This window comes from Nothobranchius furzeri, chromosome 2, assembly GCF_043380555.1.
Source record: "Nothobranchius furzeri strain GRZ-AD chromosome 2, NfurGRZ-RIMD1, whole genome shotgun sequence".
NCBI classification, from domain to species: Eukaryota; Metazoa; Chordata; class Actinopteri; order Cyprinodontiformes; family Nothobranchiidae; genus Nothobranchius; species Nothobranchius furzeri.
The window spans coordinates 93576292-93598253 of record NC_091742.1 but is presented as its reverse complement, the minus strand read 5'-3'; the positions used below and the strand labels follow the sequence as shown (position 1 = coordinate 93598253).

Genomic DNA, 21962 nt, shown 5'->3' with positions numbered 1-21962 from the left:
TCAAAATTCTTGTGGTTAGAGAAATTATGCAAAAGATGGCCGATCTAAAGCTTTTCCTCTAAAACACTCGAACTGTTGAGCTGTTCGAACTGTTTTGTCTGAAGTTGAACTCTGGGAAAAACCGGAGTAAAACTAGTTTTAACGGATTGATGTTATCTTGAATAGACAACCAGAAGTTGGCACGTTGAGGATGTTACCAAGCATCGCAGAGACACACCCTCTGTGATGGAGACTCTGGATGTGGGCAAAAGGTTACTTATGTGTCATGCATTAACTTAACTTTACTTGTGAGTGCAAATGTTATGACCTCGTCATGTAAACATACTAAAACATATCATTGAACACAGGTTAGTGAACATTTCATTATTTATAATTACTATCAATAGCAATAACAAAAGTTCATTCAATGATTCTTTTTTTAATTGTAAAAATCTTCTTTTCTTCTTCCATCTGGGAATTAAGGAGTTTATTTGAGAGAGTTCTTGCGATGGACCTTGGAGGAGAAAATTGTTATTTTTTATTTCTTTATTATCTCTGCAGTCCAGCTGGTGTGAGTAAGTAGGCTCTGATTAAAGGGCCTACATGTAGACTTCGAGACTCCTGTGAGGGGAAAAGATACTGTAGGATGTCATAGCCAGGGTAAGTTGACCTGGCTGTGCATTTGATCTGTGGGATCTCAAAATTAGGCCATTTTGTGACGTTACAAGGGATTCATCCCGATTTTGATCAAAAAAGCTGATTTTGGTTTCTTTTGTTAGATTGACAGCCCTCACTGCTTTTACCGATCCGTTAAGCGTAGAATAGAATAGACTTTCATTTCCACAGTGGGGAAATTCACACGTTACAGTGAATCCTAGACCCACTGGAACACCTGAAGAGATTTGTAGTTGCAGTGCTCAGCATGAATGAGTACGCCCCATTTAAAAAGAACAAATTTAATCAGTAGCTGAATGAACAAAAGAACAATTTCCAGAATTTTCACAAGGCTGGGTTTTATTGAACGCTTTTAACTCCATAACACGAAATTAAGGTAAATAATATAACTTCGATCACAAAATCTTCAGTTTTACTAAAATTGGTTGAAGCAAAAATGAATACACCCCACAGCAAAAACGACTGGATCTAGTAATACATATGACCACCGTGATTTTCAAGGACAGCAGCAAGTCTTCTTGGCATGGAATGAACAAGATGGCAACATATTGCGACATTTATCTTCTTCCGTTCTTCGAGAATAACCTCTTCTAGAGTCAACATGTTGTACACATTGTGGATTGCCCATAATGAACACCATGTTCAGGGATAAGGGTGTCCATATGTGCTCTTGGCACCAGGATACCTTAACCCGCAGCTTGATCATCGACTTTGTTGTCGTTTTAGCCGATCTGCGGCTGCATGTCTCGGACACTTGAGTGAAGAGAGGGGTAGAGCTGTCAACTACCACTACCTGGTGGTGAGTAGGCTCCGATGGTGGAGGAGGATGCAATACAGATCTGGCAGGTCCAAACGTATTTTGAGGGTATGCTGGGAACGTCTGGCAGTCTCTTGTCAAAAGTTCAACTCCCACCTACGACAGAATCTCCAAAACGGTCTGGAGAGGCGGGGGATATTGGGTCTGATTAGGCCGTTCCATGCCTCTATTGTTGAGGTGGCCGATCAGAGCTGTGGCCGCTGGGTCATTGGAGCCTGTCGTGGCGGCACCCCCAAACCTGCTGGTGGACACCGGCGGTTAGGGATGCTGTCAAGCTGAAGAGTCCTATCTGGTCTTTCTGGCCTGTAGAACTCCAGAGGCAGCTGATGGGTACCGGCAGTCCAAGCGGAATGCGGCTCAGGTGGTCTGGGAGACAAAAACCCAGGTGTGGGAGGAGTTCAGTGAGACCATGGAGCAAGATTTCCATATGGCTTTGTGGAGATTCTGGATCAATGTGGTGTGTCCTGGCTGTGGAACACTGGACCAGCTCTATACGCTCAGGGGGTCCTGGAGGGTGCATAGCAGTTTGCCCTACCAATCTACATGTGTTTTGTGGAATTGGAGAAGGCATTCGTCCACATCCCATGTGTGTGAAATCCATCCAACCATTCACACACTGGTGGGGATGAGCTATGATGTAGCAACAGCTGCCCTGGGGTGCACTGACAGAGGTGAGGCCTGCCAAACACTGGTGCCATCAGTCCCTCTAACCACCACCAGCAGGCAAGATGGGTTAAGTGTCTTGCCCAAGGACACAGCAGCAGCATTCTTTGGTCAGAGCCAGGATTAAATCTGTAAACTTCTGATTATTGGACAAGCCGCTCTTCCTTCTGAGCAACTGCTGTCCCATGAACTAATGAACTGAACTGTATTGGAATGTTTACTTTGTGAAGTGCTTTGAGACGACTCTTTTTGTGATTTGACGCTAATATGAATAAACTGAATTGAACTGAACTGCGTGTGAGGCGGACCATAGCAAACTGTGGTCAGATATGAAGTGACCATTTAGAGCAAAGCTAATGCACAGACCACTGGGCTGGTAAGTCCTATTTGCCAAGATTTTTTTTTTTTACAAATTTAAACTATATAATGGGGCGACAGTGGCACAGGAGTTAAGTGCTCGCCCCATAATCGGAAGGTAGCAGGTTTGAGTCCCGCTCAGTCTGTCGCTGTCGTTGTGTCCTTGGGCAAGACACTTAACCCACGTTGCCTGCTGGTGGTGGTCGGAGGGACTGGTGGCGCCAGTGATCGGCAGCCTCGCCTGTCAGTGCGCCCCAGGGCAGCTGTGGCTACATTGTAGCTCATCCCCACCAGTGTGTAAATGTGTGAGTGAATGGGTGAATGACTGATTGTGTTGTAAAGCCCCTTGAGGGGTTACATGACTCTAGAAGGCGCTATATCAAATACAGGCCATTTACCATAATCATCTGTAACTGTAACACTCCTCCTGAACTCGTGCCAAGATCAACAAGTCTTGTTAGTGTGACTGCAGCAGTATGGCTACCCGTGTAAGCTCCAGTAAAGAGAAAATAAGTCATTTGGGAAAGCTACGACATGCTCAATGGTTGGATCTAAAAGATAATCCACATATTGCAACAATATATCCTCCCGAGACTGGCAGAACCTCAGGAACCTCCTGATTTACTACCATAGCAACATGCTGAGCTAGCGAGCAACTGCAGCACTACTGCGGTCAAAAAGCAGATGGGTAGCACTCAAACTGGAAGCTATCTTTTTTGGTTGTGCTATTTCAAAACATCGAAATTTTTAAAAATCCACCTTTGGAAATCCAATTTTTTAGCTATGGTTATAGAATTATTATTATTATTATTATTATTACAAATTCTTTCAAAGTAAATTTCCCTCTGACCAGTTAATTAAAACCGTCCACTCATTGTTATTACGTTTAATCATGTTCCACTTTGGCAGGAAGCTGCATAATAAGTCTCTTTGTCTTACACTCATGAATGGAGCTGAGTGGGGGGCAGAAAACGGAAGCCCATAGACATTATTATCAGATGTACCAGTGTTTTATAAATAAATAAAAACACCAAATGTGCTATTTCATCAGCTCAAGAATTGGGATTAGCTCCCAAAACTCCCCACCCCCACTCTCACTCATTACTATGACTGTAACACCTTAAAAACCATGGAAAAACCTGGATATCAAAAATAGTAAACATAGCAGGTCCTGGGTCAGAAGTAGCACTACAAAAAAATGCAGTTTTAACAATCACGTGCCCGTGTTGTTTGAAATCACACTTTGAATCAGAACATAATATATCGTGTAGCCCTAGTGGATGCTAAGGTGATTGATTAAAGTTTTCTGTCGACTAAATCTTTTTCTGTCCTGTGTGGACTCTCATGTGACTGTTTAAAGTCGCCTTATAGCTAAATCTTTGTCCACAGAGCTCACAAGCAAAAGGCTTCTGTCCAGTGTGGACTCTCATGTGACAGTTTAAATTTGACTTCAGGCTAAATCTTTGTCCACAAAGCTCATAGACAAAAGGTTTCTATCCTGCGTGGACTCTCTTGTGACTGTTTAAAGTTGCCTCATGGCTAAATCTTTGTCCACAAATCTCACAGGCAAAAGGCTTCTGTCCTGCGTGGACACTCATATGACTGTTTAAATTAGTCTTCTGGCTAAATCTTTTTCCACAGAGCTCACAAGCAAAAGGCTTCTGTCCTGTGTGGACTCTAATGTGACTGTTTAAAGTTGACTTCTGGCTAAATCTTTGTCCACAGAGCTCACAGGCAAAAGGCTTCTGTCCTGTGTGGACACTCATGTGACTGTTTAAATTAGTCTTCTGGCTAAATTTCTTTCCACAAAGCTCACAGGCAAAAGGCTTCTGTCCTGTGTGGACACTCATGTGACTGTTTAAAGTCGCCTTATAGCTAAATCTTTGTCCACAGACCTCACAAGCAAAAGGCTTCTGTCCAGTGTGGACTCTCATGTGACTATTTAAATTTGACTTCAGGCTAAATCTTTGTCCACAGAGCTCACAAGCAAAAGGCTTCTGTCCAGTGTGGACTCTCATGTGACTGTTTAAAGTTGACTTCAGGCTAAATCTTTGTCCACAGAGCTCACAGGCAAAAGGCTTCTGTCCTGTGTGGACACTCATGTGACTGTGTAAATTAGTCTTCTGGCTAAATTTCTTTCCACAAAGCTCACAGGCAAAAGGCTTCTGTCCTGTGTGGACACTCATGTGTATGTTTAAATGCGTCTTTTGGCTAAATCTTTTTCCACAGTGCTCACAGGTAAAGGGTTTCTGTCCTGTGTGGACTATTTTGTGTCTGTTTAAATGTGTCTTATGGCTAAATTTTTTTTCACATAACTTACAAGCAAAAGGCTGCTGTCCTGTGTGGACTCTCATGTGACTGTTTAAATTTGCCTTCAGGCTAAATCTTTGTCCACAGAGCTCACAGGCAAAGGGCTTCTGTCCTGTGTGGACACTCATGTGACTGTTTAAATTAGTCTTCTGGCTATATTTCTTTCCACAAAGCTGGCAGGCAAAAGGCTTCTGTCCTGTGTGCACACTCATGTGTATGTTTAAATGCGTCTTTTGGCTAAATCTTTTTCCACAGTGCTCACAGGTAAAGGGTTTCTGTCCTGTGTGGACTATTTTGTGTCTGTTTAAATGTGTCTTATGGCTAAATCTTTTTTCACATAACTTACAAGCAAAAGGCTTCTGTCCTGTGTGGAATCTCAGGTGAATGTTAAAACTTGATATTTTTCTAAACATCTTTCCACAGTCATCACAACTAAATGATGTACGCTCTTTATGGACTTCCCTACACGAGTCTACATGCTTCTTCATTCTAATACACTTCTTACTAACCAAACATTCTGAAGACCTTATTTCTGAATGACTCACTCTCACATGCCTCTGGCGAGACCACTTGTGGACAAATTGTTTACCACACTCAGGGCAACTAAACGATTTGTTGACAGTCTTGACATCTGACTCAAAACAACTGTTTGCAATCCAATTATTGCCTCCGTCTCCAGTTTCAGGTCTAGAGTCTGACAGCTCAGAGTCTAGAGTCACATCATCATAATCATCCTCTTCACTAACTTCAGGGTCTGAAGAATCAGATGTCTGTTCATGAGGGTTCAGATCAGGGTTCCTGCTAGTTTCTGCTCCCCCGTCAGTCTCTGCTGCCACCTGGTCAGCTGTGCTGCTGGTTGGAACATCTCTGTCTTCTATTTGCTGTTGATGAAGCTGTGAGAACAGAGGTTTCTCTTCATTATCCTCACTCTTTATTGCAACAGTGAATGGAAACCTGGCAGCATCAGGCTCCTCTTTCAAATGGAGATGCTCTCCCTCCAGACTGGACAAGAGCTCCTCCTGTTCCTCCTTTATGTGGAGGTGTTCTGGGTCCTGCAGGTCCACACCAGCACTCTGTTCTTCAGGAGCTTCTTCTTTAACCTGCACCCCCTGTTGAACGTCTGTAGAAAACACATTAAATGTATGACAGATTGATGTAACTTTATATTTACACATACAATATAACAGTTGTATTATTTTACATCACATCTCCCTTTAGGGAACATAATTTTTTTGTACTCCTCCGTGTTAGTTACATGCACGCGCACACTCTCTCACATTCACATGCACGCGCGCGCACGCACGCACGCACGCACGCACGCACGCACACACACACACACACACACACACACACACACACACACACAGCTCCTAACTGAAAAGATTGTGGGCACCACTTACTAATATGTTTATTTCGAGCTAGGGCTGAGCAATATCTTGCTATTTGAAAATATCTATATAATTTTGAACAGGAAACAAGACAACTCTGTATCATTTATATCAATAAAAATATACAAGTGTATTTCTGTTATCGGACGAAGCTATAGGGCTGTAGCGAAGCCTCGACGAAGTCGACGGCTCGATTCTAAAAATTTGTCGACGTCAGATCCGGAAGTCGACGCACCGCGCCCACTTGTTGCATCCCCAGGAGTTTGTGAATAGAGGAGGAATCTGCCTGTTTTTCCTCTAGTTCGCCCTCTTCTCCGCCTTCACTAACATCTCCGCCAAATACCGAAGACCCGGAACAACGTCCGTCCACTACTAGATTATTTTCCTGTTTTGCCCCTTCGTCTCCCGGCAACGGACAACAACTTCCGGGGTCAGATGCGCTGCTTCGTGTCTATCGCAGATGTAGAAAATAACCGGGAGCGCTTCTCCCTTCATTAAGGAGCTTCTTTCAGACATGAGGAGAGCTGTTTTGGTGGTAGCAGTCTCTCCTCCGTGGTGGTCTGTTTGCTGCTGGGTGTTTTTGGTTTATTTAAACTTGGTAACTTGAACTTAATGTTGGTAAAGCTACTGTTAGCATCTTCGCTAACAGCTTCTTGCGTTGGGATAAGCTGTTACGTTTTGGTTTAGAGTTCATCTTTTTTGTGGTGTAGATCTCCCTTTTATTACATTTAGAGTGTTGTGGGTTTTCGGTTTAGTGTAAAATATCACCTGAGTTTGGTTTAACCCGTAACACCACTCGCCTCACGCACATAAGTGACCAAAACAAAGCAGGATGGAGACACTCCATCTTCTACCACCTCTCAGGCAGCAGCCTGCACTCCCAAGTTCTACATGTCACCAGAACATAACCAACTGCAACACAATAAAAGCATGGAAGGCCTGTAGTGTTTATTCTCTTACAGTAAGAATTTATCAATTTTTTTGAGGAATTTATTTGAGATTTTCTGGTTTTTGTTAATTGTGCAATAGAAAAATAATCATTAGATTAATTTTCTAAATAGTCATTAGAATAGTCGACTATTCGATAAAATAATCGTCAGAATAATCGTTTTAAAAATAATCGTTTACCCCCAGCCCTACGAAGCTACCACTAGCTTGCTCCATCTCTAAGTGGTCAATACATGTGTTCTCATGCATCTAATTCAATTCAATTCAAGTTTATTTATATAACGCCAATTCACGACAAGAGTCGTCTCAAGGACCTTCACATAGTAAACATTCCAATACAGGTCAGTTCATTAAGCGAATCATAGGGCTGTAGCGAAGCCTCGACGACGTCGACGGCTCGATTCTAAAAATTTGTCGACGTCAGATCCGGTAGTCAACGCACCACGCCCACTTGTTGCATCCCCAGGAGTTTGTAAATAGAGGAGGAATCTGCCTGTTTTTCCTCTAGTTCGCCCTCTTCTCCGCCTTCACTAACATCTCCGCCAAATACCGAAGACCCGGAACAATGTCCGTCCACTACTAGATTATTTTCCCGTTTTGCCCGCATTCGTCTCCCGGCAACGGACAACAACTTCCGGGGTCAGAAGCGCTGCTCCGTCTCTATCGCAGATGTAGAAAATCACCGGGAGCGTTTCTCCCTTCATAAAGGAGCTTCTTTCAGACATTAGGAGAGCTGTTTTGGTGGTAGCAGTCTCTCCTCCGTGCTGGTCTGTTTGCTGCTGGGTGTTTTTGGTTTATTTAAACTTGGTAACTTGAACTTAATGTTGGTAAAGCTACTGTTAGCATTTTCGCAAACAGCTTCTTGCGTTGGGATAAGCTGTTACGTTTTGGTTTAGAGTTCATCTTTTTTGTGGTGTAGATCTCCCTTTTATTACATTTAGAGTGTTGTGGGTTTTCGGTTTAGTGTAAAATATCACCTTGAGTTTGGTTTAACCGCCCAGTTTAGAGTTTGGACCTTACTTTGGTCCAGAACCCTGTAATCTTTGCCCAGTAGGACATCCCTACTTATTTGTACTTTGTTTTAATTCCCCACAGGCAGAATTAGTTTTATTATTCCCAACCTGTGGATGGAAAGATTTATGTTTTTTTGTAGTTGTAAATAAACCTGATCATCATTTTAACTTTTAAGTCCCGTTATTGTCCCTTCCTTTTTGCACACGAGCCAAACTCCCCAGGAAGAGTCGTAACACCATTCGCCTCACGCACATAAGTGACCAAAACAAAGCAGCATGGAGACACTCCATCTTCTACCACCTCTCAGGCAGCAGCCTGCACTCCCAAGTTCTACACGTCACCAGAACATAACCAAGCAGTGTTATACAAAATGGAAGGCCTGTAGTGTATTCTCTTACAGTAAGAATTTATCAATTTTTTTGAAGAATTTATTTGAGATTTTCTGGTTTTTGTTAATTGTGCAATAGAAAAATAATCATTAGATTAATTTTCTAAATAGTCATTAGAATAGTCGACTATTCGATAAAATAATCGTCAGAATAATCGTTTTAAAATTAATCGTTTACCCCCAGCCCTAGCGAATCAAAAGAAAGTTTCCTATATAAGGAACCCAGCAAATTGCATCAAGTCACTGACTAGTGTCGGTGTCTTTACAGCAATCCTCATACTAAGCAAGCATTTAGCGACAGTGGAGAGAAAAACCTCCCTTTAACAGGAAGAAAACTCCAGAAGATCCTGACTCAGTAAAAGCAGCCATCCACCACGACTCAATGGGAATTAAGAAGACAGAGCACGCACACGCACACGCACACGCACACGCACACACACACACACACACACACACACACACACACACCAAGTAATGTGTCTATGGTTACATTGTGATTTCTTAGTAAATATTCTATTTGGCAAGAGATAAAGTTTATTGTATTTATCCTAGTGAATCTATAATTAAACGGGTAAACTAGTAGTAGCAAATTCAATGTCAAAGAAAGTTCATGTTATTATCCGGAGAGGGAGAATGATTAAATGGTTAGCAACAGTGTTCAAGACGATGGCCCCCTCCATGAGGCCACCACAGCTCAGCAGAACATCATTGTAGCTTCTTCTGGGGAGGAAAACACTTAGAGAAAAAATAAAGCTAACAGCTGAAATAGCAGGAAATAATACAGTTAAAGAGCAGATTGTAGAAGAAAGTAGTCGAGTATGGGAAGTGGTCAGTGTGTGCTCCAGCAGTCTAAGCCTATAGCAGCATAACTACAGAGATAACTATGGATAACCTAGCCTTTTAGATGGAGGCATGTTAGAGGCAGGGCAAGGGAGAGCCGTCTTTACTGACTGTTCACTCCACCTCTGTCTACTCCCCCACCTGTCCAGATCCAGGCTAACATCAGATTTTAATAGGTCCCATCAAATAAAAATGTTTTAAGCATTTTCTTAAAAGTAGATAATGTGTCTGCCTCATGGACTAAAGCTGGGAGCTGGTTCCACAAGAGAGGAGCCTGATAACTAAAAGATTTGCCTCCCATCCTATTTTTAGATATTCTGGGAACCACCAGTAAACCTGCAGTTTGAGAGCGAAGTGCTCGGTTAGGAACGTATGGAACAATCAGATCACTGATGTATGATGGAGCTTGATTATTAAGAGCTTTATATGTGAGAAGCAGGATCTTAAAATCTATTCTGAATTTAACAGACAACCAGTGTAGGGAAGCTAAGACAGGAGAGATATGATCTCTCGTTTTAATTCTCTTCAGAACTCTAGCTGAAGCATTTTGGACAAGCTGAAGACTTTTAACTACATTCTGTGGACTTCCTGAGAGTAATGAATTACAGTAATCCAGTCTTGATGTAATAAATGCATGAACTAGTTTTCAGAATCACTCCTGGAAAGGAAGCATCTAATCTTAGCAATATTCCGAAGGTGGAAAAAGAAAATCCTACAAACCTGTTTAACGTGGGATTTGAATGACATGTCCTGGTCAAAGATAACGCCAAGGTTCCTTACTTTGTTCTCAGGGACTAATGTAATGCCATTCAGGTCAGGTGATTGGCTAAGCAATTTCCTTTTCTGGATTTCTGGTCCAAAGATGAGAACTTCAGTCTTGTCTTGATTTAAAAGAAAAAAGTTTTCAGTCATCCAATTTTTTATGTCCTCAAGACAAGCCTGTAATCTAACTAACAGATTAGGTTCATCAGGGTTAATGGATAGAAATAACTGAGTATCGTCAGCATAACAGTGGAAGTTTATCCCATGCTGTCTAATGATTTTACCAATTGGGAGCATATATATAGTAAAAAGAATTGGTCCAAGCGCTGAACCCTGTGGTACTCCACAAGAAACCCTGGAGTATGAAGAAGATTTGTCATGTACATTTACAAAACGATATCTATCAGACAGGTAGGATTTAAACCAGCCTAGTGCTGTTCCTTTGATCCCTACAACATGTTCAAGCCTTTCTAAAAGAACATTGTGATCAATTGTGTCAAAGGCAGCACTGAGATCTAACAAGACTAGAACAGACACAAGATTCTTATCTGAGGCCATGAGAATATCATTTGTAACTCTCACTAATGCAGTTTCAGTGCTGTGATACTCTCTAAAACCAGACTGAAATTCCTCAAACAGATCATTAGTGTTTAAATGCTCACATACTTGGAAGGCCACTATTTTCTCCAGGACTTTGAATAAAAATGGAAGGTTAGATATTGGTCTATAATTCATTGGGTCATCTGGATACAGAGAAGGCGTCTTAAGTAAGATTACAGCAACCTTAAAATCCTGTGGTACATGTCCATTTACTAAGGATAGATTGATTGTATCTAGAATGGGGGCAGTAACCAAAGGAAATGCATCTTTAAATAATTTGGTTGGGATTGGATCTAAAATGCAAGTTGAAGGTTTAGATGAAGCTAATATTTTTGATAACTCTTAAAGCTCAACTAGATCAAAATGGTTCAAACACAGATGAGGTTCTACAGTTACCTCAGATGCTGCCTCACTTACTGAGGAAGAAGAAATCACATTAGGGAGGATGCTAATGATTTTGTTTCTAATAGAATTAATTTTACTCATGAAAAATCCCATAAAGTCGTTGCTGCTGAGGGCTAAAGGCTGATTTATGCTTCTCCGTCTGCGTCAGTGCAGAGACACGCAACTCCATTATCCGTCGTTGCGTAGGGCCCCGGTAGGCACGCAAGTACGTACAGAGTTGAGCCCACTTTTTTAAACATCCGTCGAACGAGATGGATTACGCAAGCTAGTGAATGGTTGGTCCAGAAACCTGAGATCACTTCCGTCATGACGCAATGTCCTGTAAATTTGTCAACAGTGCCCGAGTCGTGTGTAGAAAGAAGTAGATATGGACCAGTTCGAGGAACATCTAGCGGAGGAAGTACGGAAATACGAACATTTATATAAACCGTCTTTAAAGAATTATAAAGATGCCCAGGTCATTTACAACTCCTGGAAGGAAATTGCCCGTATTTTGGAAGTGGATGTGGAGCAATGCATGAAGAAGTGGAGGAGCATGCGGGACAAATTTGTCCGAATGAAAAAAAAATCTTGAGGGGCACCAGTGGTGATCAAGGTGGCAAAAAGGTTCCGGCTTTTTATGTTTTGCTGTCGTGGTTGGAGCCGCACATAAAACATAGACCCACATCTTCAAATTCCAAGGTAACTACTTTAGCATGCTGTGTTTGTACTCCCTATTTGTCTGTGCTACCAGCTACACATGGCGCTAACAAGCTGCAGTTCTAGTTAAAAGCTTTCATCAAAGTCACCCAAATTCATCTTATTATACTACTGTGATTACCTAAACCTATTAATAAGTATATTTGCATTCTGTTTTTACCAGTGTATGTAATGAAGATATAACTATATGCCTGTGTTTGTTGAAGAACAGGCCCCAACTGAACCACCTCAGGACCAGGCCTCATGTGGATCCTCACAGGATGAGGCCCCATCACAACTTCAGGGGTCTTCACTGCCTGCCTCTCAACAACAGCAGGATGAGTCCTCACCGGATCCTGTGTCATCACATTCCTCATCAGCTTCATCAAATTCATCTCCATCACTCCATGCCTCCCTTGACCGAGAATCCGTTTCAACAGATCAACAAACAGTCGATGAGTTGCTAGAGTCCACCAGCAAACCACGACCTGCTCTAAAAAAGAGGCGGCGCCAGCAGCATTTGGATGACTGCTTTTCTGAACAGATGGCCCGAATTGACAAACGTAGGAAAGAACTCAGTGAGATACTGCAGAAGGATGATGAGTATGACAGGTTTGGGCAGGTTCTAGCTGACCTACTGAGGAAGGTCCCTGAACACAAGCAGGTGGTGGCCAGGCGCAACCTTTTGGCATGTGTGTGCGACCTTCTGGAGAATTGAAATGTGTTTGTGTTGAAAGTGTTTTTATTTTCATGTTTTTATTTTTATTCCTAGAAGTGTTTCATTTGCATGTTTCTTTTCTATTAAAAGCGAAGTCTGTTTACTTCCATTTACAGTTTTTTTTTTTCCATTTTCAGTTATTTGGCATCAGTTTGCACACAGTATTATTTCACACTTATTGACTAGGCTCCAAAAAGCAGATAAACACAGATTCTTGAAAAAGAAATTCATACCCCAAGATAATTTCAGGTTTTTAGTTGAGATTTCTTAAAGGTTTTATTCACTCAGCTTCAATTTGTAGTTAATTCCACTACAACGGAGTTTATTCTTACTAGGAGTAGCACTTGCATAACACAATATGAGCTGTATAATCATTTAAACATCAGTGAACTAGAAAATAGACCTGGTAAACAGCAAAAAAAAAAAAAAAGAAAACAGAACACTACCACCAGGCACTATGATTACGATGGACAAACTCTAGTCTGTGAGTGTGCCACATGGCACAGTCTCCTCCTGCCAGGACACAGCTCCTGCTGGTGACAAAAAGAATTGTGCCAGTTCATTCCTCACACAAACGGCATTCCTGTTTGAGCGGCTCTTGCACATCATCTTTGTGTTGACCGGTAGCAGATTGGCGGAGAATGGTGGACGGTGACTCCAATCTCCAGGTTGCACCACTCCTGCCGTGTCGCTGTCAGCGAAAGTGGGTGGGATGTATCGGCTCTCTGGTATGTTCACATTATCGCAGTATGCCAGGTAGTTGTGGAGAACCACACACGTCTTTACAACCTTCACCGCTTTATCTGGTTGGAACTCGATGGCCCTCCCAAGAATTCGCCACCACGCTGCTAGGATCCTAAAGCTGTTTTCAATGACATGCCGGGCACTGGAAAGGCAGTAATTGAAGATCAGCTTATCCTTCTCCAAATTATGTCCTGAAAATAAAAACAGCAGCAATGAGTGTTATTAAACAGAACAAAACCACAACTTAATACACATGACACACTTGTCATTTTAAATGTGAAACATATGGCTAGTCGCATACCTGGAAAAGGTCACATTATGTTGATGTGCAGGGGGAAGGCAGCATCAGCAACTAGCATGTGTGGTGCTTCAGTCCTGGTTCCAGGGAGAAACGCAGGAGGTGGCAGGTTCAACTTGTTGTTCAGGAGTGTTGAACCAAAGGCACTTTCTTTAAATACACCACCATCACTTTCCCATCCATACCCACCGACGTCCACCATCGTAAATCGATAGTTGGCATCACATGTTGCCATCAGCACAATGGAGTGAGTGCCCTTGTAGTTGAAGTAGTCACTCCCTGCATTTGGTGGTGCTTTGATAGTCACATGTTTGCCATCCAGGCTCCCCACACAGTTTGGGAAGTTCCAAAGAGGCAAAAAATCTGCTGCGATGGCTGCCCACTGGTTTGTAGAAGGACATGGCAGGTAATCTGGTTGGAGTGCTTCCCACAACGCGCTGCAGACCTCTGAAACAATCATTGACGCCTGTTGACTGCTACCAGAAGTCAAAACACGCAGAGTCACGGCCAGTCTCTGGGCAACATTGATCGGTATGCTGGGTGTCCCCTGGTGATGTAACAGTGGTTTCAATCGCCGAACCAGCTCATCAAATCTGTCAACCGACATACGAAAATACCTGAAATGCATTTCTGCATTCATGTCCCTCAAAGGTTGCACAAGTCCTGAAAATGTGCCTGTTGTCTGCCTAGGCCTGTTTAGCGGATGGACATCCCACCGACACCGCTGTCTCCTTTTATGTGGGTGTGCCTGGTCGCTGCTCGTGCGGTCGACCGGCCAGTCAGCTGAGCAGTTATGGCGTTCTTTTAAACTTTTTAAACTCAAACTCTTTTTAAACTTTTTAACTTTTTAACTTTTCAACTCTATCGCTCCTTCTGTGTTTTTCTTTATTTTGGATCATGACCCCCAAGGCTCTGCTATACCAGAGACTTCCTCATTCAACTGCAGCGGCAACCCAGACAACAGCATTTCCGCCCTGTTCCTACGGATTTCTTTCCCGAGGAAATACTCCGTGGACACGGAAATTTGACACTTCATAAATACAAGGTGAACAGGAGGGGATTAAAGAAGGGTGGTGTGAGAGCGAGACTCAAGAGGGAAACACACAAACAACGAGCGCTCCCGTCCATTATCCTGGCTAATGTCCCGTCTCTCCGTAACAAGCTAGACGAGCTGCAAGCTTGCGTCAACCACTTGCATGAGTACCGAACTGCTTCTGTTCTGGCTTTCACTGAGTCGTGGTTAAACAACAGTGACGACGACAGCACGCTGCACATTGATGGCTTTTCACCACCTTTTCGCCTGAACAGAGACCACGAATGCAACGGGAAGCAACATGGCGGCGGTGTATGTCACTATAGCCCTTTTCAGATAGACATTCTGGAACATTTGTGGACAATTTAATCCGGTTTTTAACCGGAACTGTGTTTTCAGACACACCACTTTTGTACCGGAACTTGTCCTTTTGGCTGCGTTCACACAACAGGGAAAAGTTCCAGATGTCTGACGGCGGCGGGTGGGTGGTGGGGGGAGAGAGATTCGGACTCATGTTAAGAAGAAGAAGAAGAAGAAAATATCATTTCTATAGCGCCTCTCAAGATAAAAATCACGAGGCGCTTAAGCATAATTCTGCGCACACGAAGACGCATAAGAGACCTGGATGATGAAGCTCAATGGTTAAAGGAATCACTGAAGCGGTGTGAAGTGCTCCGTCGCGCGTCTAGACGGTACCATAGGAGGCGAGCTGCCATGGTTCGCCGCATGCTACAGCAGCGGGCTATCTGGGTGCGCACAGCGTCCCCCGGTCCCCTCCTCCTCCCCCTCCCTCTTGTCCGGAACTCTACCTCACCAGTCTGAAGCAGCCACCCTGTCCGTAACATGTCCGGACCTGTTACTAGGGGCTTCGTCCGGATAAATTCCAGAACACGTTATGCGGATGTTTGTATTCAGACACAAAGGTCTTACGGACAGAGTCCGGAACATTTCCGTTTTTCATGGCCTGTCTGAAGGGGGCTTTAGTAAACAACAGCTGTTGCTCTACAGTCACTGTGAGGGAGAAGTTGTGCACCACAGATATCGAGCTTCTGGCTGTTTCCCTGCACCCCTATTATCTCCCCAGAGAATTCCCACAGCTTTTCATCATCTTGATCTACATTCACCCCAGAGCTGATGCTGCCAAAGCCACAGAGAACCTCATTAGCGGTCTGGACAAATTGAAACAATTATCACCAGACTCTCCCAAGTTCATCCTGGGTGATTTTAACCACTGCTCCCCTGACAAGTTGCTTAAAGGTTTCCAACAGTATGTTACATGCAGCACACGTCAGGGGAAGACTCTGGACAAATGCTTTGGCTCGGTACCAGATGCATTTAAAGCCCTCTCCCTCCCCCCTCTTGGCTCAGCAGACCACCACACCATCCTGCTGGCCCCTGCTTACACCCCAGTCATCAAGAGGATTAAAAAGGTGACCAAAAGCATCCAGCAGTGGACAGCGGAAAGTATTCTCACCCTGCAAGGATGTTTTGAGGCCACTGACTGGGTCAGCCTTCTTTCTTCCTCTGATGACATCAACAATCAAGTCGACACAGTATCATCATACATCTCCTTCTGTGTAGACAGCACCATCCCCTCAAAAAAAGTCACCATCTACCCCAACAACAAACCTTGGATCACCAAGGAGCTAAAGGAAATCCTTAACAAAAAAAGAGGATTTTCTTCACCGGTTCTGCACAGGATAAGAAAGAAGTCAACAGGGAGGTCAAGAGGGCCATTAAAGATGCTAAACTGAAATATAAAAACAATGTGGAAAAAAAATTTACCACAGGGGACCTTCGCTCAGCCTGGCAGGGGCTCAAAACCATGGCTGCTGTAAATACTGTGGTCACCGCCTCCAGATCCATCCAGGTAGAGGGCAGCAACCCCACCTCCCTCCCTGATGACCTCAACGCTTTCTACACCAGGTTTGAGACGGACAATATCACCCAGCTTGAGGAGTCCAGATCCTCCCTCAAACCTGGCAGCTCTGCACTCGCCTTCCAGACCGAGGACGTGGTGAGAGCCCTCAGGAGGACCAGGGAGAGGAGCTCACCCGGCCCTGACAACATCAGTAGCAGAGTTCTGAGGCACTGTGCAGAGCAGCTAGGAAGTGTGATCCAGACTCTATTTCAACTCTCACTTGACAGTCACACCGTCCCCCAGCTGTGGAAACACTCCACAGTTATCCCTGTCCCAAAAAGAAACAACCCAAAGTCTCCTAACGATCTTCGTCCTGTAGCGCTAACCTCCTTGGTGATGAAGGCCATGAAGATCATAAAAGAGCACATTGGTACGATTTCCACAAAAGTATGGGTGAGGTGATAGGACTTTCACTAAGATCACCTTTATGGCAAAACAAACTGATCTCTCTGACTGTAAACAACAAGATTCTGGAAGCAGGGCATCTTCATGGAATTCATCATAAGTTGGAGGACTGTTATCATGACCTTTGAACCGTTAGGAAAACATAATCTGTTGAGCAATACTTTAATCTGTCTGCGATCCTTCCCGAGAAGCAAACTGGACACTTATTTAGCTTTTTTTTAAATCATTTTCACATGAAGCGCTTGTCACTGTGTTGAGAACTGAGATAAGAATGAGGTTTATCCTGGCTCCCCAGGCCTGAGGATACATTTTGAAATGAATGACCACCATCACAATTGGGTTAGTGTTACTTGGTATGTTTATAGGTGTGTAACTTGTTTACATTATTACCCACCTCTAGTGTTCAAAACACTATGCTCCAGCTGAAATGTTGCTTTTTACTCTTATTATGTGCTATGTTTACCTGTGGAGTTCCCATCCGATGACTCAGACACTTTTTGTGGGTTCGTGTCTAAAAATAAATACGTTGACAATCATGCAGTGATGTTTTTGTCATTATGCAACATTGCTTTGGGATATGTGGTCTTTTACATATTTAAAATGAGAATATTACAGTCACTTTAACAGAATTGCATCTTAATTTTATAAAATATCTACAAATAAATATTAACAGTAGAATCAAGTTGTTTCGTTCTTACGGAGAATTCGAATCTAATCGTTTTGAATCTAACAGGTCTTTAATAAAAGGATATAGTTTGTAAAATGGAATCATAACCTGTGAATCTAGATTCATATCGAACCTTTGATCACAGAAAGATGTGCAACCCTTCTGCCTTTCTCCTGTTTTAGAGCCAACATATAAATAAAATCAATCCAACAATGTGATTTAGTACTAGTTCACTTTTACTGGTTATTTTGTAACAGAAACAGAAGCTGCTGAAGAGGACAGAACAGGTTTTACAGCAGAAAGTTCATATTTGGTCATGGCCCCGAGAAGCTGTGGTGGAGTCCTTATTTACATATCTGAAAGGTGGCAGCCCTACCTGTGTCCATGCTGTCCAGGTCCAGGTAGTGAAGAACACACGATGAATCAGTCCCAGCTGATGGATGATCCTGAAGTGGTAGCAGGTTTTCTTTAGCCGTGTTTAGCTAACAGCTGCAATAGAAACAAAGCAGGAGAGCTGATTAAGATGCTGCTTCAGAACAACGCAGGAGATTAAAGATCCAATGCTTTGGTTCTGGCCAAAGGAACAGCAGCAGATCCAGAGGGCAGGAAGTCTAGAGAAAAGCTTTTCTCACCCACAACCTGATTCTGGAGCTCCGATTGTCACGAAGACCGCAGAATATCTTCTCTGGTTCTGGAAAGAACTCCACCAAGTTGTTGAGGAGGAGAAGAAAGTTTCCACAGCCTGGTGAGAAGATTTCTGCAGCAGCAGCAGTTAGTCGCTTTAGCTGATCAACTCTCCCAGAGACTGAAGTGAAGACATTTTTACTGCAGAGCCTCAAATATTCTCCTCACACACCAGAACAACAAGAAGCTAGCTCTGTTAGCAGCTTCCGGTTTCTGCTTCTTCCGGTGGTCGGTGACCAGCGTAAAGGTGCACTGCCGCCACCTGCTGGAGCAGAAAACACATCTGTGTGTTCAGAATGGGACTAATAAAACACACATAACATGAGTTATATTTTTATTATTTCAGGTAGTCTCTTCAAAAGCCACGAAAAACAAGTAAAATACTTTTTTCTTTATGATGCTTTTTAATCTAAATCTGACCAGTTTTATTCTTTAGTCAGTCATTTTATTGTCATTTCTACCACATGTGCAAGACATACAGAGAAACGAAATTGAACTTCAAATAAACTAAAAAATCTCACTTTCTATAAATAATGTGAGGAAAACTTTGATGTTGTTACTTTTAGCAGCTCTGAGAAGCAAATAAAAAGTGTTGGGAAGGTGCCGATTTAGTCATTATAGCTTCATGTAATGCTTGATGACGCTCTCGTTTCTCCACTCACTGAGCTCCGATGGGCAAAAGTAAAAGATAATGTAAAGTCCCGTCGGACACAAGCCCCCACAATGCGGCTCAAAAATTGAGTCAAACCCGGAAGTACCAAAAATTGCAGTTCCACCCTCATCCGCTGGGGGCGGGTGTCAGAAGCGAGCAAATCCTCATTGACTCCCATGTTAAAAATACCAATTTCACAGCAGAAATAAACATGTTTACAGCCTGGTACCAAAACATGTTTTTGGTTTAAATGATCTAGTTTACACTCATGACAACTCTGAGGGGGGTGAATTTTTTTCTCACTCTTCTGTTTAAGTGTATTAAACGCCTAAAATTCTGTATAATTAATGAGCATCCGACCCACGTGACCAACGAGCTAGCTCCGTGGAAAGGCCTCAGTAGAGCCTCGGTCTGGCTTGGAAACTGTTCCGGGATTTTGAGTCTTTGTGTTTGTGTATTTTTTTTGGATATTTTTTGTGCAATTGTTGGACAAAATGACTTGCTGTGGCATTAATTGCACTAATAGAGCGTCCAAGGAGTCTCCACTTCATTTTTTCGGTAAGTAAAATTGTATTTATGTATTTTAGGTCACTGCCGAGCTGAGCTTAGATTTTAACAAGTACTGTTTAACCATGAAATTTAAATGTAATAGGGTAAAACCCAGTGCATTTAACATAATGCTGCACTTTAGAAAATGGGTTGAAATAACATGTTGGTGGAGTTGGGTTCCGACAATCGGCTTGTGGAGCTGTCAGGAGACCGATGTTTTCCACCCGTTTCTGCCCTCCCCGCAGCTCGGCGCATCTCTGTCTGATCGCGGCTTCTGTCTGCTGCGCGGGCTGCCAGCTTTCAGCAGCTTTCGGGAGACCTCTGTGTTCCACCCGGTTTTACCCAGTGGTCAGCCCAGCGTATCTCTGACTCAGAAGCTCTGGTGTTGTGCACAGTTAACTCTGGTTGTAGCTAGGTTGCTACTTCCGTTAGCTTAGCTCCCACCTCCGCGTTAGCTTTGGGTTAGCTTGTAGCTAGTTCGACCGGGTGTCGTCAGTTGATCCCAGCCTTACAGCCACACCCTCAGCTCCACCTCTCTTCCCTTTTGTGGAATTGTCTGGGCTTGACGGAACCTGCGACACGGTCAAAATGGCAGTGGTGGCCACCTCCCATTTCTCCTCAAAAACGTGTTATTGGAGTCTATGGAAACCCATGGTCCAATATTTATATGTCGATGGTCGGACACAATAACGGTCGGAGACGCTCACTTATGCTTTAGTCTTTAATGACTCCCCAGAAGAGTTGCTGTTGGCCGCAACCACGCCAAACAGAGCCCAAAAAAAACAAAACAACAACCACCGAATAGAGAGCGAGCGAGACCAAAAAACCTAACCACACCTCCTCAGGGTTTTCCTACGCACACCCCTCCCTTACTCTCGCTCCTCCCCCTCCCTAGAACTGCTCATCCATTCCACTATTACAGTAAAAGAGAACCGAGCACAACAGAACAATTAACAGCAAAGAATGTGGCACATGGAACACATACTGCTGACATTCTCACACAGAACACAGCTAAAGTGCAGAATGTTACAATAAGTTTCTGTTTAGAATAAATATTCCTCATATGTAAGATAATATAATAAATACTCTGTATAAAGATATGATACATGTGTAACTGTTATGTTTTTAACTCAAGTCCAGAATCATGTCTTCAGTTTCTGAAGTGTTTATGGACAGGTTGTCTCCAGAGCACCATGGGTTAGGGTTAGGACAATGGAGACAGGCTTCATCAATGGACACAAAGACATAGACTAGCATACACCAGGAACTTGTTGTGTTCATCTTACAGAGCAGAGCAGTCTGTGCATCACCCACTCACAAAATGGTGCTGCACAGCCAATGGACACTAAGAATCAAAAACATGAAGGCTGGAACGCAGGTGAGCAAAGGTTTATTCGGTGCAAGTAAAAAAGAAGCTAACGTTTCATCACTGGATGTGTCTTTGTCCGAGTTACATCTGAACAACAAGCCGGTTTCATTAAAGAGCAATGTCACCGGTGGATCACAGTGAGTTACACTAGTTCTAATATATTTTTATTTCTATGATACATACAAACTTTTAATTATTATTTTCACATGACTGTTATCAGGCTCTCTTGATCTGGTTCTCATGATAATTCTGTTTCTTCCAATAAGTTATCTTGTGCTTACTTCATCTGTATAATGTCTCTTTACTTTTGGTGAACTGTACTGAGTCCAGCATAAAGGCTACTTGGCTTTACAAGATACAAACAATTAATAAGTTTTAGAAATATATGAAATGTATTAAGTCCCTTAGCCTGCTAATTTATCTGAAATACTAATAACTACGTTTAAAATATTGAAAACTTGCTCAAAGCAAAATATATTTTCATTAAGGAAATAACTTATAAACTTATCGATTTAATACTTTTTTATTCACAGAAAGATAGTTTTCATTAAAAAGCGCCTCAAACCTCCACACAAACTCTGTGTGAGCTTCAGGTCGCTGGTGATCCACAGTTAGCCCCGGTTGTAGCTAGGTAGCTAAATCCATTAGCTTAGCTCCCACCTCTGCGTTGGCTTTGGGTTAGCTTGTAGCAACATTAGCTTCAGTTCGACGGGTGTCGTTATTTGATCCCACCTTGCAGCCCCACCCTCAGCTCCACCTCTCTTCCCTTTTGTGGAATTGTCTGGGCTTGACGGAACCTGTGACACGGTCAAAATGACGGTGGTGGCCACCTCCCATTTTATCTCAAAAACGTATTATTGGAGCCTATGGAAACCCATTGTCCATATATATATATATATATATATATATATATATATATATATATATATATATATATATATATGTCGATGGCACACACACACAGGCTCACAACAACATTGTGACGTCATAATACCAACTAATGTCATAGTGCACCATACCAGTTTATTTTTTATAGCGCGTTTACAACTGATGGAATCACTCCTAAGAACATTCCAGAGTTTCAAAATGATGTTCCCA

The 21962-nt window shown here is 42.8% G+C and overlaps 2 protein-coding genes across 2 annotated transcripts in view; both read right to left on the bottom strand.

Moving 5' to 3' along the window:
- The window catches only part of LOC129163068 (zinc finger protein 420-like), a 348176-nt gene that overhangs the window by 307340 nt on the left and 18874 nt on the right, over positions 1 to 21962 (bottom strand). The window lies entirely within an intron of this gene.
- Positions 976 to 18626, bottom strand: LOC129163061 (zinc finger protein 235-like). The gene is made up of 3 exons (XM_054739996.2): positions 18243 to 18626; positions 17987 to 18099; positions 976 to 5921 (listed from the first exon to the last, which is right to left on the bottom strand). The coding sequence occupies exons 2-3, from the start codon at positions 17994 to 17996 to the stop codon at positions 3985 to 3987; spliced, it is 1947 nt and encodes a 648-aa protein (XP_054595971.2). The 5' UTR covers positions 17997 to 18099; positions 18243 to 18626; the 3' UTR covers positions 976 to 3984.